The 17,806-nt window shown below is 40.3% G+C and overlaps 2 protein-coding genes across 3 annotated transcripts in view; one reads left to right on the top strand and one right to left on the bottom strand.

Annotated features, from left to right (window-relative positions):
* The window catches only part of LOC131230293 (poly [ADP-ribose] polymerase 1), a 100,713-nt gene that overhangs the window by 33,765 nt on the left and 49,142 nt on the right, over positions 1-17,806 (top strand). For both annotated transcript variants that reach the window (XM_058226142.1, XM_058226143.1), the window contains exons 6-7: positions 15,530-15,725; positions 16,147-16,311. In XM_058226142.1, the coding sequence (XP_058082125.1) occupies positions 15,530-15,725; positions 16,147-16,311 (361 nt within the window). The remainder of the gene's footprint in view (positions 1-15,529; positions 15,726-16,146; positions 16,312-17,806) is intronic.
* On the bottom strand, positions 9,123-10,177 carry LOC131230294 (uncharacterized). The gene is made up of 3 exons (XM_058226144.1): positions 9,926-10,177; positions 9,668-9,799; positions 9,123-9,550 (listed from the first exon to the last, which is right to left on the bottom strand). The coding sequence occupies exons 1-3, from the start codon at positions 10,160-10,162 to the stop codon at positions 9,143-9,145; spliced, it is 777 nt and encodes a 258-aa protein (XP_058082127.1). The 5' UTR covers positions 10,163-10,177; the 3' UTR covers positions 9,123-9,142.

Raw genomic sequence — 17,806 nt, 5'->3', positions numbered from 1 at the left:
GGGGCCACAAAAGTTTTGTATCAATTGATATTTTTGTTTTTTATTCATCCACATCCCTATGATCTTATGAACTGTTTGGATGACAAATAAATATCATTGGCCCCGTGAAGATTTCAATGGTGGAAATTATTATTACCACTGTTTCATATAGTGTGGTCAACATGAAACTGAGATAAATTTATTTTGGTTATTATTAGAGTAATTTTTTATGAAAATGTATATTTTTTTGGCCCCATTAAATGAAAACTTATTATTTAATGCATTTTTTTTTTACAAATTTTTAATTTCTAAATATGCAAATATATGTATTTAGGCATGTCCTAAAGTTTCATTAAAAAATTTCACCGTTATCTCCATGTTTTCGCATTTTTCTCCAAATTTCGGGTTATCGGCGATATTATCGGCGATAACGATATTATATCTTTATCTCTGGCCAGCGAAACTTGTAGCGATACCGACAACTCGAACACTGCTCATACCCTATTCTGTTACGTTTATTTGTATGTATGAGAGAGAATGTACTCCAATTCCTTTTACAGGGTGACGAGGACACCGTCTGTGCAAGCACACGGACAGCCAGTCGTTGTAAAACCTCACAGTCAGTCCCATACATGGACCACCATTCGCCTGCATATCATAAGATTCTTTCATTATACTAGATTTTTCAAAATAATATAAAAGTTAAGTTTACTACAGTGACTCACATGGCATCATGGTGTTCCTTGACTTCACTGCAGGGTGACACCCAAACATCCCAACTGCATCGCGGAATTTAACAATCTGTTGATGGTGTATAGCAACTAGAATAAGTGTTTAATGATTGAGATGAAGATAAGGATAATGTAAGTGCGGAACATATTTACCTCACTATCAAAGGTGCCTTTCCCTGGACAGTCGGGGAATAAGTGATCGTACACCTCATGCACAGCCCTTTTTAATGAATTATCATCGAAGAGGTTCCGGCTGTAGTGGTATTTGGGATTTAGGAAATATGCTGAAAACCAATATATACACATCAATACAACCCTCATTTATTATTGCATATGGGAAAAAAAATCCATATAGGTACTTACCGGCCTGATGTAGTGGGTGAGAAAGCGTCCTTTCCCAACGATCGTCTATTATTGCATGCACCCACTTATATGCATTGGGAGCTTTAACCATGATAGCCTCTTTCATCAGCTGTATAGACGGATACAACGACCCCATCGACGGATTTGTCTCATTATCCACCATCCTCAACACCACATAAATAGGCTCTATAATACCCACAACACCACGCACTTTATCCCAAAATGAATTTCCCAGCACCAACTCTTCAATTCTATAGGTTACTTTTGTCAACCTCTTTTTCCATTCTACATAATCATGAGAGGCGAAAAGCTCTCGTAACCCCTGTTTGTGTTTGAGAAGGCTACTTAAGGCAATATAATTTGTGGCGAACCGCGTCGCTTCGGGGCGCACTATATCCCCACCACCTCTCGCGCATTGCGGCTAATAACCAGCTGTGGTTGTATACAAAGTTTGTGATAAGCCGTGCATCAGTAATTACAGTCTTCACTGATGGCCTATCCCCGATCGCCTCCAGCATGAGATCGATGCAATGGGCTGCGCAGGGGGTCCAATACATATGATACTTGCTCTGAATATCCTTCCCCGCCTTAACAAATGCACTCCCATTATCCGTAACAAACTGCACAATATTTCTCCTCCCAACATCTTGCATGACGTTGTGCATTAGTTTGTAAATGTAGTTAAAATCCTTGATCTTACTACTCGCATATAGACTCTTTAGGAACACCGCCCGTCCCCTGGAATAGACCATAAAATTTATAATCGACATCTTCGTCGATCCGGTCCAACCGTCACACATGACGGTGCAGCCACACATCTCCCATGACTGCCGATACGAATCAACGTATGTCTTCATTTCTGCATGTTCATCATCCAAGTATTTCCCCATGATCTAGGCGGGTGTGGGAGGCTGCACACCCTCACCCCCACGCTGCACTTCACTTATCATATTTTTAAAGTGCGGGCTTGCTGCGGCATTTGCGGGGATTTGATCGTATATAAAAAGTTTTGCTATAAATTTTCCAACTTTTTTCCTCACATCCCCTCCACTAAACATCTCTTTTATTTTCTTTTGTGTCCCTCCTGCCTCTTTGTACATCCTCGGATCTGAAGGTAGATCCGGTACCCGCATGCTGCTGCTACTGCCCATGCCCCATATTCCTCCTCGCCTACTACCCTCCCCTGATCCACCCTTAACACTCTCCCTTGCTCCACTCCCCCCTGCTCCACTCCCTCCTGCTCCACTCCCCCCACCACGCTCATGGATAGACCCCTCAAATCTAGGCCTACTTGTGTCCCATCTCCTATCCTGATCACTCTCTCACTGATCCCGTATGGACTCTTGAATTGCACGTCTGTATTCGGGATCATCATAATTATCGAGATCCACTACATCATCCTCACCTGCATATGGTGGCCGCCCCAACTCCTCCCTAATCTCCCTCTTCCGTGCATGTCGTTCATCTTTTGTCTTCACATTTTTTTCCAATATGGTCCTCATCTGTTCTCGCACATCCTGTGGGCACTTCGGGCAATCCACAACATTGCGATACCCTCCCGCTAAATGCTCCTTTAAGCGGGTTACCCCACCACTCCTCGATACATGACCACACAAATTACATATACTCCCGAATCGATTATCGGGAATGGGCCGACCGTACGTCCACCCTATATCAGGTTGCCTTCCTCCTCTTCCTCCCGACATATTTTATCTGTAAAATAATATTATATTAGTACTTGTTAGGGCCCACCTTGGGGCATGTGCTGTATATCCATGACACTCATCCATTTTGTTAGATTATTTTAAGGAATAGTGCATAGAGCACCATCCACATGTACATGGCATTGGACGCTTAGATTTGCCCGATTGGTGTGATTTTTACATGGTTCTCCATGACATGTATTGTGCATCTAATGGACGGTACAGATCAATAGATTGGACTATTCAAGTATCATGGTGCAACTAGAAGTACTATAACATGGAGAGAGTCAAATCCAAGGCTCAAATGGACCCCACCATAGAACACAGTGGAGAGAGTGACGTCCACCATTAAAATTTCCTAAAGCTCAGAAAACAGTGGATCAAACTCATTCTTTTCTCATGCCTTAAAATGATATACGTAAGTGTATGGACGGTGTAGATACAACACATACATCTTGGTGGGCCCCACAGAACTTGGTGCGTCACTTGAGCAGTCTGGCTACGCGACCCGTCAATGCGCGAGGAGACGGATTGGCTACGAAATCAGAGCATGAAATAGACACCGGTTCCATGATTCTCTCTTTTCTTGTGAACCTTTTCAAACGTAAATATTAAAAAAATACGAAGAATCACATACAACAGCTGTATTAGAAGTTCAGGTACTGCTACTCTTTTCCTGCCAACATATCACGTGTGTAGAATATTCATTCTTTTCATGAATTGGCCATGACATGATGACCACGTGATATGAAAATCAGACCAATCATCTCATTGAGTGGGCCACACCAGTACATGATTCATATTGCGACTGCAATTCATTTTTCCAACGTGTCCTACTCGAGGAGTGGATCGTACTGATTTTGCATAAAATGAGTTCAACGTTGTGTGATCTACGTTGTAGACAGATTAGATAATCTATAGTTTGTGAATATAAATGGATGTATCAATATTTCTGGTACAATCGCTGTATCTGATTATTTCTCATTTAAAAGTTATAACTTGGACAAGCACCTACGAAATCTCATGACGGTGGTTACCTTTCCTATAAAAAAATCTTAGAAAAAAGGTAATATTTTTCATATTATAGATTTAACTGTGCCTATCGGGGCACGGTATTTTCATGCATCAAGATTTTGTAACACACGTGGCACTTGTGTAAGATGATCTGAACCAGACATCATGTGGGTTTATCCGTTGACCATGTCGTAAATGGCCCTTTTCTGACTTAATAGGAGCCGTTGCTGGTGTTTGTTTTTTTAGTGTTCACTTCCATGCAATGAGGGTATGGAATTGTCTAAACGGACGGTCCTGTCAGGTGTTATGTAGGGCCCACCGTGATATAGGTGTTTTATCCAATCTGTACATCCGTTTTAAAAGATCATTTTAGGGGATGAGCCAAAAAAAGGAGGTACATCGAAGGCTCCAGTGGATCACACCACAGGAAGCAGTGGTGACAATGACTCCACTGTTGAAAACTTTCTAGGGCCCACCGTGATGTTTATTTTCCATCCGACATGTTCATACGGTTAGATAGATTTGGATGAAGGAAAACATAAATATTACCTTGAAACAGTGTACCATTAAACAATTATCTGTTTGCAGCTCAAGTGGACCATTAAACATGAAACAGTGTGGAATAATGATTTCCACCGTTGAAACCTTCCTAGGGTCCAAAGCAATTTTTATTTATCATCCAGCCTGTTTATAAGATCACAAAGACATGGATGAAGAGAAACCACAAACATCAGCTTGATCCAAAACTTCTTTGGCCTCCAAAAAAGTTTCAATGGTAGATGTTCAATCAAACTGTTTCCTGTGGTGTGGTCCACTTGAGATTTTAATTTGCTTCGTTTTTGGGATCAAGCCCTAAAATTATCTGTTAACATGGATTAACGGAGTGGATAAAATAAATAAGTAACAGTAGACCCCACATAGGTTACTCAGTATGCAACCCGCCACTGCGCGGGGAAATGGATTGGCTACTCCCCCTAACACCGGCCTCATGGCTGGTGAGCGGTGCTTTGTGGGCCCCACCATAATGTATTTGTTTCATCCATTCCGTTCATCCATTTCTATGGATCATTTTAGGGATTGATACAATAAATCATAAGATGTAAATTGAAGGTGGACCACACAAAAGGAAAACAATAATGATTGGATATCCACCATTAAAATCCTCCTAAGGCCCATTTGTCTTGTTTATTTGACATCCAATCTGTTGATTGGGTCCTAAAGACCCAGATGAAGGGAAAAAATAAATATCAGGTTGTTCCAAAGCTTTTATGGCTCCCACAATGTTTTTAATGGTCAACGTTCATTCAACACTGTTTCCTGTAATGTGGCCCACTTGAGTCGTGGATATGGTTTAATTTAGGGCTCAATAGCTAAAATGATCAGTAAAAACGGATGGACGGCGTGGATAAAACACGTGTAATCACGGTGGGCCCAACAGAGTTTACTCAGTAAGATAATAGCGTACTGAGTAAGCAATCCAGGAATGCCCGTCAGTGACGGGAGCATGATAGCCAAGTTACGTGGGTCCCACCATGATGTATTTTTTAGATCTGCACCGTCTATACATTTGAAGAGATCATTTTATAGCATGAGCTAAAAAATGGCTCAGATCCAGAGCTCGAGTGGACCCCACCATAGAAATCAGTGGAGAAATGTTTCAACGGTGGAAACCATTTACTCCATCGACGGGGAAGCGGATTGCGTACTGAGTAGCTCAGTATGCTAAGCGTACAGAGTAAACTCTGTGGGATCCATTGTGATTTATCTATTTGATCCACACCGTTCATCCATTTTAAAAGTTAATTTCAGTTCATATACCAAAAAAAAAAAAATTATATCTAAATATCAATAGACCACACCACAGGAAAGAGTGTGAAATGAGTGTCTACCATTGAAAATTTCTAGGGGCCACCGAAGTTTTGGATCAAGCTGATATTTTTTATTTCACTTCATCCAAGTCTTTTTTATCTTATGAACATGGTGGATGAGAAATAAATATCACTTTGGGCACTAGAAAGATTTCAACGGTCGAAATCACTATTCCCACTATTTCCAGTGGTATGGTTCACTTGGGCTTTTTATATGCTTCAATTTTAGGCTCAACGGATAAAATTATGTGAAAAAACGTATGGACGGATTGGATAAACCGTACACATTCAAGGTGGACCACAACTGAGTTTACTCAGTACAATAAAAGCGTACTGAGTAACTAGTATGCAATCCTATTTCCATCCGCCGAAGCGGATTGGGCACTGTGTACGGAGTAAACTCTGTGGGGTCCACTGTCATTCATACATTTTATCAAATCCGTCCATCCATTTTATCATATAATTTCATGTCTTTTGAATGAAAAATTAATCATATCCAATGCTCAAGTGGACCACACCACCTGAAACAGTTTGAATTGAAGTCTACCGTTGAAAAGTTCTTGGGGGCCCACAGAAGTTTTAGATCAAGATGATATTTGTTTTTTCCATTCATCCATGTCTTTGTGATATTATGAACAGTTTGGATGACAAATAAACATCATTGGGGGCCTTATAAATATTTCAACGGTGGAAATCAATACTTCCACTGTTTCCTTTGGTATGATCTACTTGAGATTTTGATATACTTTATTTTTGGGCCCCACCCATAAAATGATCTGGAAAAACGGATGGACGACATGGATGAACTAAATGCTTAACAGCGGGGCCTACAGAGTTTAGTCAGTACGATAAGAGCGTACGTTACTCAGTACGCAACCCGATTTCCCCCTCTGCCCTCTTTTCATCTTCCCTCTTCATTTTCACCTCCATGCCGCCATCAACGCAGTCCGATTCGTCCCCTCAAATCTCGGCCCGGAACGGTGAGTCGATCCGGCCTGATTCCTCGCCGGAAACTCCGAGAAAAAGGGAAGATGAAGAAAATGGGAAGAAAAGGCACTTACCTGTCGAATGGCTCGCCTCCGATCACCGCTACAACAGGTACCCTTCGATTTCTTTCTCCTTTTTTTTCTAATTCAATTTTTTTTTTTGATTTTCCATTGCTCGGATCCGATTTTTATGGTGTGTGTGGGTGGTTGGCTACAGTGGGACTCATGAGTCCCCTGCAATCTACCCGTGACTGTCTGTGCGTTGATGTCCGACAATAATGGAGAGGAAATGGCGCGATATTGTCGACATATCGTGCGATATCGCCGATAATATCGGCCGATATCTGGATTTGGGATTTTTTGGTATCTTCCGGAGGTTATCGCGAGTATATCGTCTCGCAGTGGTGCGATACCGATAATATCGGCCGATATATCGGCCGATAGTATCGATATTTCGAACACTGCCCGTATCCATATCGGTTTCGGAGGGCACCGTTATGCCAACCGATACCGATACGGGATACCTTGTTGGTGATTGAAAATGTTTATATGATGAGTAGCACCGTGGATGGGGTTGCTTGGAGCCTCCCAGATTGGAAATTCTTTTCCCTTTTTCAGTGGCTTGCAAATTGATGGTTAAGAAAACAAACAATGGTGCTGCAGACCAAAGATTTCTTATGGCTAGGGTCTTCCAGCCTGGATGATGTTGGGGCATCCCTGTCCATGGCATGGCCAATCACATAATCATCGAACCATTGGTCCCACTTTCCACCAACCATAGTTCTAAACTTGCTGACTTACTCCAAACTCAGCCAAGTCAGTTTGACTTCGTGAGATTTTGAGCTGAGTCTCTTAGTAACTCGGTCCCAAAACCTGACTTGGTCTAGGCTCGACATGACTTGTCGAGTCCAGCTCAAAAACTTGGCCAACTTGACATGAGCGGATGAGCCATCCCCTTGTCAAGGCCATTTGGTGATAAAAACGCAAAATGCAGACTACAACATTTGAACTCTGACTAAGGCGCTAGCATGTTAACTCTAAGCCACATGATTCAAACATGTTTACCTGTGGCTATTTTAATATATAGTTCCTTAATATTTACCTCTAGTTAAGACATTCTTGTTTAATACATTATATAATATCGAGTCGAGTTAATTTAAGACTCATTTGAGCTTTCGAGTTAACCTGACCCGATTAGACATCTAATTGAGTCGAGTTTTTGGGTTTTTGAACTAGGGTAAAAACAAGGGAAATCAGGGTAATGCAGGGGCATTTTCACACCGGGCTCGAGTGGGGTTGCCCGTGGGATGCAGGGGCACACTCGGGGTGGGCGGCTCGTGTGAGGAGGGTGGCTTGTGTGAGGTGGTACCCATGTGATTTGGGGCCCACGAGGGGGGTTCGGCCGAGGTCCTAACCCTTGTGATGTGGGGCTTGGGCTATGAGATAAAGGGATTGATTCGCCATGCTCTATCAGTTCGAGCTTTTAGAGCAAGTGGTTAATTGTCCTGCATCACAGGGCACTATACATGTTCCATTGCATTAGGACTCGATGATGATAGGCTCTATCCAGTAGTAGGGTGTTACATGATATGACGTCGTCATGCTGATTGATTAAGATGTCATTTAGTTTGCCAATCTCTTAGAATTGACAAGCAATATGCATAGCTAGTTACATCAATTTTTGTAGAAGTTAATGTAAATGATATTCAATGGGATTATGAGGAAGAAATGATGTCCATTTTTATGCTCTGCCTGCAAAAAGTATTTTTGTATAATGTCTATAGCAGTTGAGTTTACTTTGGATCTTTTGCGATGTGGGACTTTCCAATCCAATGGGAGACCAAGAGTGATCCTACTTAGTGTTGTCAAATAGCATATGTGATCCTGTGCGATTGCATATGTGTGTGCGCATATGCGATCGCACAATCGCATATGCGGTTGCATTTTATTTTATTTTATTTTATTTCGCATTTTTTCAAAAAATTAAAAAAAAAATCAGAAAAATCAAAATAAATTATTATAGACATGAAATACATTTAATTTAAGTAAAAAAAATAAAACCAACCAATTACATATGATAATGATACATTTACAAATTACCATATAGTTAACTTCTTAAATCTTAACAATTAACATTTTACATTTAACAATAACAAATATGAAAGATCAAATATCTATATTCAACATTCAACACTACATGTACATGATACAATACATAATATATCAAGTTATCAAGTATCAACGATCAACAATATCAACATCAACACACTTAGACTTATGAGAAAAGCTTTAAACAAAATTAAGAAATTATGTATTTATTATTTTATTTATCTAATCAATAATCATTAATCGTATACATTGATCTAGCATCCATTGTGGCACATCATCACCAGGTCCACCACCACCACTACCACCACCACCACCACCATCATCATTCGAGTCATCTCCTTCTTCCACATACACTTCTTCTTTTTCCGTTTCTTCATCATTTGTACGTACTAATACTTAATCAACATCCAATGGTGGATGATCTTCAGCTTGATCATCATTATCACCTTCTCCTTCTTCAATCTCCTCAATCTCATCAATGGGTTGACGGCTACTACTCGCCCCCCGGCTCCCCCCATCCTTCGCCTTCGAGTGGTACTACTACCTTCACCAGCTGTCGATCCATATGCGGCATCTTCAACTTGTGCCCATGTTAGCTCCTCTCCAGCAAATACTGGGTCCTCCGTCTCTACGAGCCACTCGTTATCTGCATCCAACTCGTCTAAGCAGATAGGGTCAAAGAAACTGGGCTTTTCTTTCCTACTTTGGAATCGTTCTTGCAATTTTTGATTGTATTGAACGAAAACCAAGTCGTTGAGCTTTTTTTGCTCAAGGCGATTCCTTTTCTTGGTATGAATCTATAAGAAAGAAAGCGCATTTAACATTAGCTATTTAGGTAATTAATTTAGCTTAGGCCATTAAAAAAATTAAAGTTTACAAAAAAACAAAACAATTACTAAACAGTCTAAACTTACCGCCTCGAACGTGCTCCAATTGCGCTCGCAACCATTGGCAGAACACGTGAGTCCAAGAATCTTCATAGCCAGCTTCTTTAGAGCTGGATCCTTCCTGTTCGGGTCCACTCCATAGGCAGCCCACCAGTCAGTTGAGAAAAACCGTTTAAATATAGGTTAGAGTCTTAGTCTCTTAGAGACACTTTGTAGAAAATTTTTTTGTAAGAGTTCAGTATACAGTCGACAGTACACTAACATTCATTCATAGAAGTACTTACTGGGTAATTTCATTGTCCGATGTCTTATTACGATATCCCTTGAGAATATCCCTTCACTTTTTGTGTAGAAGTCCAGCAAAGTTGAGATCTTGTCCTGTTCTCCTCTATCTGGAATCATTCTTTCCAAGACATCAATAAATCCAACTATATGCATAGTTAGTGCTTCTGCTGGATTAGCAGAAGTGAATAAACAGGCTGTGTTAAGGATGTAAGTAGCCGAATACAATGGGGATGACATTTGGCTGCCCTATCTTCTATCTATAATATCTAAAATTAGCCTGTAATCACGGTCTCTATAGTTAAAATGATCTATGATCTTATTTTTTGCCCTCTCCATTGCATCATATATGTAGCCCATTGCGGGCTTCTCATCCCCGTTCACCAATCGCAACACAGTGACTAAGGTCTCGGATGATTTTAGCACCTTTACCACTTGAGTTCAAAAACTTTGAGAAAGAATTGTTTGTTGAACCCGTTTCCCTTCAGCCTTCTTTGACCAAGGCCCACTTGTAAAATTGGCCGACACTACAAAGCTTGTAAGTTCTGATTTCTTTGCGTGTAGCCTTTGTAGCCTTAAAAAGGCTGTAGCGAAACGGGTGACTGCTGGACGTAGCAAGTTACCCCCAATATGTTTTCTCATTCGACTGAGAAGAAAGACGTGTTTGTACATAAAGATCGTAATTTTTCTAGCCCTTGCAATCACGTTTATAAATAATTTACCTATATCTTCTAACATAAGATTAATACAATGGGCCGCACAGGGGTCTAAAATAAACGTCGTCTCTTCTCCATAAAAGGACGACTGACTATTACATACGAGGCTGCGTTATTTGTAATTACTTGTACAACATAGTCCTCACCTATTTCTTCAACTGCACTATCTAGTAAGTTAAACAAATATTCTCCTATGTGTGAATGGCCCGACGCATCCACTAACTTCAAAAACATTGTTCCAGCTGGACAATTTACCAAAAAGTTAATGAGAGACCGACCGGATCTATCGGTCCATCCATCGGCCATCAGTGAACAACCATATATTTTTCATGATTCCCTATATTCAGTTATGAAGGATTGTGTATATTTAACTTCAGTTTTTAGGCATGTCTCCCTCATTTCATGATATGAAGGAGGTTTAAGCCTAGGTCCAAATTGACATATAGTTTTAATCATTACTTCAAAGCTTTTCGATTTAACGGCATTGAAAGCAACGCCGGTTTGGTAAAACTACTTAGCAATATATTGAATTGTGGTTTTTCTATCTTTTTGTTTATACCGGTTCTCTAAAGTTGTTTGAGCCGGCCCTTTTCCTCTACCCCTTTGGTCAACCACATCCTCGGGGTGTGGTATATACCATCTATCTATGGGCTCATGCCCTTGGGCTCTTTTCGATGGTTGTACTTGTGGTCTAGACCGGCCTGTCGAAGTACGAGGAGTGGGACTAGCTTTATCTACATTAATTACATTTATATCTTCATATGCATCTTGTTCCATATATTCCTCCTGACGTAGGGCACTATCGCATTTCTTTCTTGATTGTTTTTCCATATACTCCACGATCTCCCTTCGAATTTCTGGAGTAATTTTGTCGCATGCTTTTGCATTTGACCCCGGTAAATGTGCAAGGTGTTGCTTGTGCCTTGCAATGCCACCGGAACTCACATACCCACATAACTCACATACTGTGTGAGTCTTTTCGATAGCACTACGGTAGTGCCCATACTTCCAACCGGGGTCATTCGACTTGGGCTTCAAAGAGGAAGATTGGGAAGAAGACATTATGATAGTGGATGGTGGTGTGTGTATTAGTACTAAAAAGTAACTAGCTAGCTACTAACTAGAAACTAGAAAGTAAATTACAAATAAAAAGAAAACTAAAGTAAAGTAAAAGACTAAGAAGAAGAACTAAGAAGTAAGAAATAAGTAGATCTAAGAGAGTAAGTAAGAGTTAAGACTAAAGAGCCTAAAGAGATGGGACTTGGGGAGAGAGAGAGAGAGAGAGAGAGAGAGAGAGAGAGAGAGAGAGAGTTACACTTACACACTTACACTTGTAGAAACTAGAAAGGGAGAAGAAGAGGGAGAGAGAGAGTTGAGTTGTACACTTACACTTGTAGAAAGGGAGAAGAAGAGGGAAAAGAAAATGAGAAAAAGAGAGTTGAGTTACACTTGTAGAGAGAGAGAGAGAGAGAGAGAGAGAGAGATTTACACAAATAAAATTAAAATTATAAATCTAAAAGAGGTTCCCAACTTCCAACTTTCAACTTCCAAATTCTTGTCTAAGTTGTCTACTTGTCTTCTCTTCACCTTTGCCCCTTCACTTGAGTATTGATCTTGATTCTTGAATTCTTGTTGTAACTTGTAAGATGTAACTTGTAAGTTGTACTAACTTGTCACTTCAAACTTGTAAGTTGTAACAACTAATAACTAACAACTAACAAGTAACAAATCAATTAACAAACAAAAAAAAAAAAATGATAGAAAGAAGTTGTTAGAATTAGAAACTTAGAAGTTAGAACTTAGAAAACTTAGTGGATGGAGATTGGAGAGGAGTGAGGAGTCTCTTGACTCTTGATTCTTGAATATGGTTGGTATGATGTATCATGTATCTTGGATTCTTGATTCTTGATTCTTGTACCCTTCATTGATTCTTGATTCTTGAAAGTTGAAAGAAAAGAAAAGAAATATGGAAATGGAATATGGATGGAGAGGAGTGGATGTAGAATGTAGATTGTATTGTAGAGTGCTTAGAAGTTGGAATTAGAAATATGTAAGAGAGGATGTAGTAAGAGAAATAGATAATAGAGAGAGAGTTTGAGCTTTTTTTGCATGTAGGAATGCTTAGAATGCATATTTATAGAGAAAAAATCCGGATTTTTTTTTTTAAAAAAAAAAGGGTAAAAAACGGTTAGAAATTTGACCGTTGGCCATTATGCGATCGCATATGCAATATGCGATCGCATATGCCACTGCCGCATATGCGATCGCCCCACAAATATGCGCATATGCAATCGCACTTGACAACACTGATCTTACTATCATCATTCAAAATAAAAGAAAGAGTTGTCCTATTGTTGTTGATTGTGGATCAGGCGCATTCGTTGTCCATTGTACAAGTCAAGCCTATCCAACCCTCCAGATTGAGGATCTCAACCACTCAGCTGTCCGTATTGAACATATGACCACCGTATTGAAGATATGACCGCATCAAAGGTTCATATTGACCGGATCAACCATCAGGATTAGATCAAACGTCCCATGGGTATTCTAGATGAAATAAATGGTTCAATTTGAACGTGACACCCAGATCCATTTGGTTGTTCCATCCAATGGATCGATTGACCCATGGGGTCCTCACATTTAGTGAGATGTTTTTAAAGGCTTATACATACAACCATATAGAGATTATGGCTTCTACATGAAACCGTAATAGCCATATGTGCATATGGTTGTGTAAACCCTCATACAATGTATAATATTTGTGCATGCACGTGTCCGTGTGAGAGAGAGATGGGGCCCACATGTTCGGTGAGATGTTTTTAAAGGCTTATATATACAACCCATATATAGATTATGGCTTCTACACAAAACAGTATAGCCATATACATACAGTTATGTGTAAGCCCCTATACGTGTGTGCGCGCGCGCGCGCGCGGAATTGGTTCCCACACGTTCAGTGAGATGTCTTTGTGTGATATGGGGCCCACGCTTTCAGTGAGATGTTTTTAAAGGCTTATATACACAACCCATATAGAGATTATGGCTTTGCCCACATGTTTAGTGAGAAGTGTATTTGTGTGGTATGGGGCCCACACATTCAATGAGATATTTTTAAAGGCTTACATACAACCCATATAGAGATTATGGCTTCTACACAAAACCGTATAACCATATGTATAGACAATTGTGTAAACCCCCATACATATGTGTGTATTTGTGAGTGTATTTTTGTGTGCTTGCGTGTGTGTGCGTGTAATATAGTTTTAGAATTATTTGGTCTTTTCCTCAGGACCAATTCTTGGATGTGCAAACTCTACCCTTTAGTTTTAGAATTATTTGTCCCACCGTAGTTTTAGAATCTTTTGGTCTCTAGTACCTCCGCTATGCAAAGTCTAGTCCGATCATTTTATAAGTTGCTTCGGTCTCACACAATAGTAGAGGGGGTAGAGTTTGCACATCTAAGATTTGGGCCTACGGTGCTCCTCCTAGGGTTGTGGTTTTTTGGTGTCTAGTTGGGAAGAAAAAAATGCTTAAAATTGATAGCTTTTAGAAAAGGTCAAAGGTGCTTCCTAATATTTGCATGCTGTATATGAACGATGCGGGAGTCGATAAATCATCTTTTCATCTATGGTTCATTTGCGTGTAAGTTTTGGGGATGGTTTCTTGAGATCCTTAATGTCTAATGGGTGATGCCAGGGACTATTGATGACCTGTTTTTGGCGGCACGGAGGAGGGATCGGGAAAGAATAAAGGGTGGTGTGGCTGTTGATCTTGATGGCAATTTTGTGGGCAATTTGGGAGAGGAATAGGTAGTGTTTTCAAAATAAATGGGGCTTGGAGCATGGTCTTTAATTGGAAAAAATTAGATGTGTTGGGGTGGGTCTCTTGTTCTAATGTCCTTGATGGTTGTAATTATTCTCCTTTGATCAGATTGTGGTTTTATGTGCCTCTATTATCTTGGCTTTTTTAAAAATAATATTCCATTCTCTCTCAAAAAAGAAAAAAAAGAAAAAAAAAGAAAAACAAAAGGAAAAAAAAAGAAAAAAAAGAAAGAGAAAAAGAAAAGAAGAGAGATCGTCAATCTTGTGGCTACGATCACAGGGTTGGATCATTTAACACTACAAGGGGTGCATATTCATTTTGTTCAAGTGTACTTCGATTCTTCAATTGTGCTACTTCTAGGGAGCAACTCAGGCAGGTTGGATTGGGTTAAGGGTGAATCTGAGCCCAACTTAACCTCAAGAGGACCCAAACCGCAACCCGACCTGACCTGGATTCCAATCCGAGGTGCCCAACCTGAACCTAACCCAAAGTACTCTAGACTCAACCCAACACGATCTGACAACCCTGGCCGACCCAAATACTCGATCATTCCCAACGCGACCAGAATTTGCTTGACCTGGACCCAACCCAAATCCAACCCGAGGACCTTGATAACTTGACAGGTTGGGTCAATAGGTTTCAGATAGACCCAAACCAAAGCTGCAGCCCTAGCTACATTATCTTGTGTCTTGGAATGGGAAACCAATGGTATTTTCACAGTTCTGTTGGTTGAAGTCTTTAAAAAAAAAAAAAGAAAAAAAAAAGAAAAAGAAAAGAAGAAAAGAAAGAGAAAGTACTCTTCCCATGTTGAGAATTACTATGCTTTACATGCTTGATTTATGTATTTCACTTTCAGTCATTAATATAGGAGAAGATGTTTCATCATTATTATCATTATTTCACTTTCAGTCATTAATATAGGAGAAGATGTTTCATCATTATCATCATTATTTCACTTTCAGTCATTAATATAGGAGAGATTTTTCATCATTATTACTACTCACTAAGTCTCCCAAAGTTATATACAAATCTGAGATGCTTTGTTTCAATTCGTGCGTTTCTTGTCAAGTGCTGATGGAATGCTGTTTGGAGCACTGGGTAGCTGCCCAATCTGTTCTGGTTCCCAATGGTATTCTGGAGGCCAGTATCGTTGCCATGGGTATGTATCAGCTTGGAGCAAGTGTGCATACACAACTGTCGAACCTGTACGGCTGAAGGGAAAATGGAAAATTCCAGAAGACACAAGTAATCAATATCTTTGCAAGGTGTGAAATTCTTATGGACGCTAAGTATTTTCCACGATTGCTTAGATGGTGGTGACTCCATCCACCATACGTGGTATGCATGTAGGCCAGTCTAGACCATCCCAATTGTGGGCAAAATGTGGATGGTCAATGTCTGAAAGATGGTAATGATTGGATGATAGTGGCCTTCTGATATCAGCCTTTGGAGCTGGCCATATCTTTCTGACCATTGCTCTGATGGTCACCAATTATGTGGCTATGATCGTCCACTATGAGTGATTTCAGGATTTGTTCTATGAACATTTGGTCTATCAATTCGGACGGTGTGGTGGATTATTCACTACCATTTAAGCTATGTAGGAAAATGCGCTTGTTTCTCTCTAGCCCAATATTATTTACTTGACACTACCTCACAAGTTTGCAATACTTGATCTGCCTTCAGTGGTTCAAATCGCAAAAGGCAAACAAACCTAATCGGGTTCTGCCTCCGCCATCTTCCAACAAATCTTCAGGAAGTGAAGCTGCTCCTGGTTCATGTCAGTCTTCTAAAGGCGACAAATTGGAAGCTCTGAAAGTTGCAATCACTGGATTACAGAAGGAATCCATGGTATGATTTGTCCTCAGCCTGATGTAATCATGCACTAAATGGAGTTTCTATGAATTGCTATAGTTACTAAGAACTTACCAAATGTGTGCCACACAAGCAAGTATGCTGCATAGTTGTCACGCTGCCTGACCTTGCTTTGCGGAATGCTGAGCGTTGAGGCTATGGGCTGGACCATAGCTTGAATTTTAGGCCCAGTAACTAATTGGTCTGGACCCTGCCCTTAAGATCATAACAGTTTGCAAATTTCATTCTTGAATAATGCCCAATAAATGGGCTAAAGTGTAGTGTTGGTCATGATTGTGTTGGCATATTACTGGTGTTTGGTAAGCATGTATGGGTGGGCTCCCTAATATTTGGTGCAATGATTTACTCGAACATGACCTCATGTTTGTGCGTGGCTTGTGCTCAGCAGAATCAATTTGCTTTGTTTACTCTAAGCATCAACTGTTTGCAAACAGCCCTTTGTGGGTAGAACATAATGCTTAGGGCTGTAAATGGTTGGGTTTAGCCAAAACCAGACTCGTCCATTTATTAAATGGGTTTGGGTCCAAATTTTAGACCGAAACCCTTTTACTAAATGGCTGGGTCTGAGTTAACCCCATCAGACCCATTTATAAATGGGTCCAGGTGACCGGTAGAGGGAGATCCACCCAGACCCATTTATAAATGGGTTGGGTCTAATGGATCTGGACTTCTCATGTTACTTGTCAAGGTATGCAAGCATTTTTACTGAGTTTAAAACCAGGTCTGGACAAGTCTGGGTATGGATGGGTCCCTTATAACATAGACTAGACCTGCCCATATACTAAATGGGTTTGGGTCAGGACAGGCCTAATATAAAGGAAACCAGATCCAGACCCATTTAACAACTGGGTCTGTTCTTGGACCCAGACCTGTACTGTTTAACAAACGGGTTGGGTCTAGATGGGTTGGGTATGGGTACGCCATCAGGTTCGCTGACCCTTTTACAGCCCTAATAATGCTTGTGCTAAGGTGCAGTTTGGGTGCTGATCATGTTGGCATGTGAGTTGTGTTGGTAATCATGTGTTTGGTGGGTTTCTTGTGTTGTGTAGCCAACTACTTGAGCATGATATTTCAATCATGTGGATGCTTCATGCTTCACTTTTTGCCTGGAAACTGCCCCTTTGTGACCCTAGCATAGCATGCTCACCCTATGGGGCACACATGTAATAGTTGGGCTGTAGGTTAATATTGGTTAAGATTCTGTTAGCTTATGATTGGTGTAAATGTTTTGCCTTTTGTCATTTCGAAGAGCTTGGGTAAAGATGGTTCCCTTAGGGCCTGTTTGATTTTCTATGTCAGCCGTAATTACCTTGTAAATGGGTAATAATTATTTACTTAGGTAATTACCGCATCTTTCCCGATGCTAGTGTTCGAATTATCCTCTATATTATCGAAATATATCCGATATTATCTTTATCTCTAGCTCAGGGATACCGATAACACTTGTAGTATCCGAAATTCAAGGTATTAG

The sequence above is a fragment of the Magnolia sinica genome, chromosome 17 (genome assembly GCF_029962835.1).
Source record: "Magnolia sinica isolate HGM2019 chromosome 17, MsV1, whole genome shotgun sequence".
Taxonomy (NCBI): Eukaryota; Viridiplantae; Streptophyta; class Magnoliopsida; order Magnoliales; family Magnoliaceae; genus Magnolia; species Magnolia sinica.
Note: the sequence above shows the minus strand (reverse complement) of the source record. Positions and strands in the feature narration are given on the sequence as shown.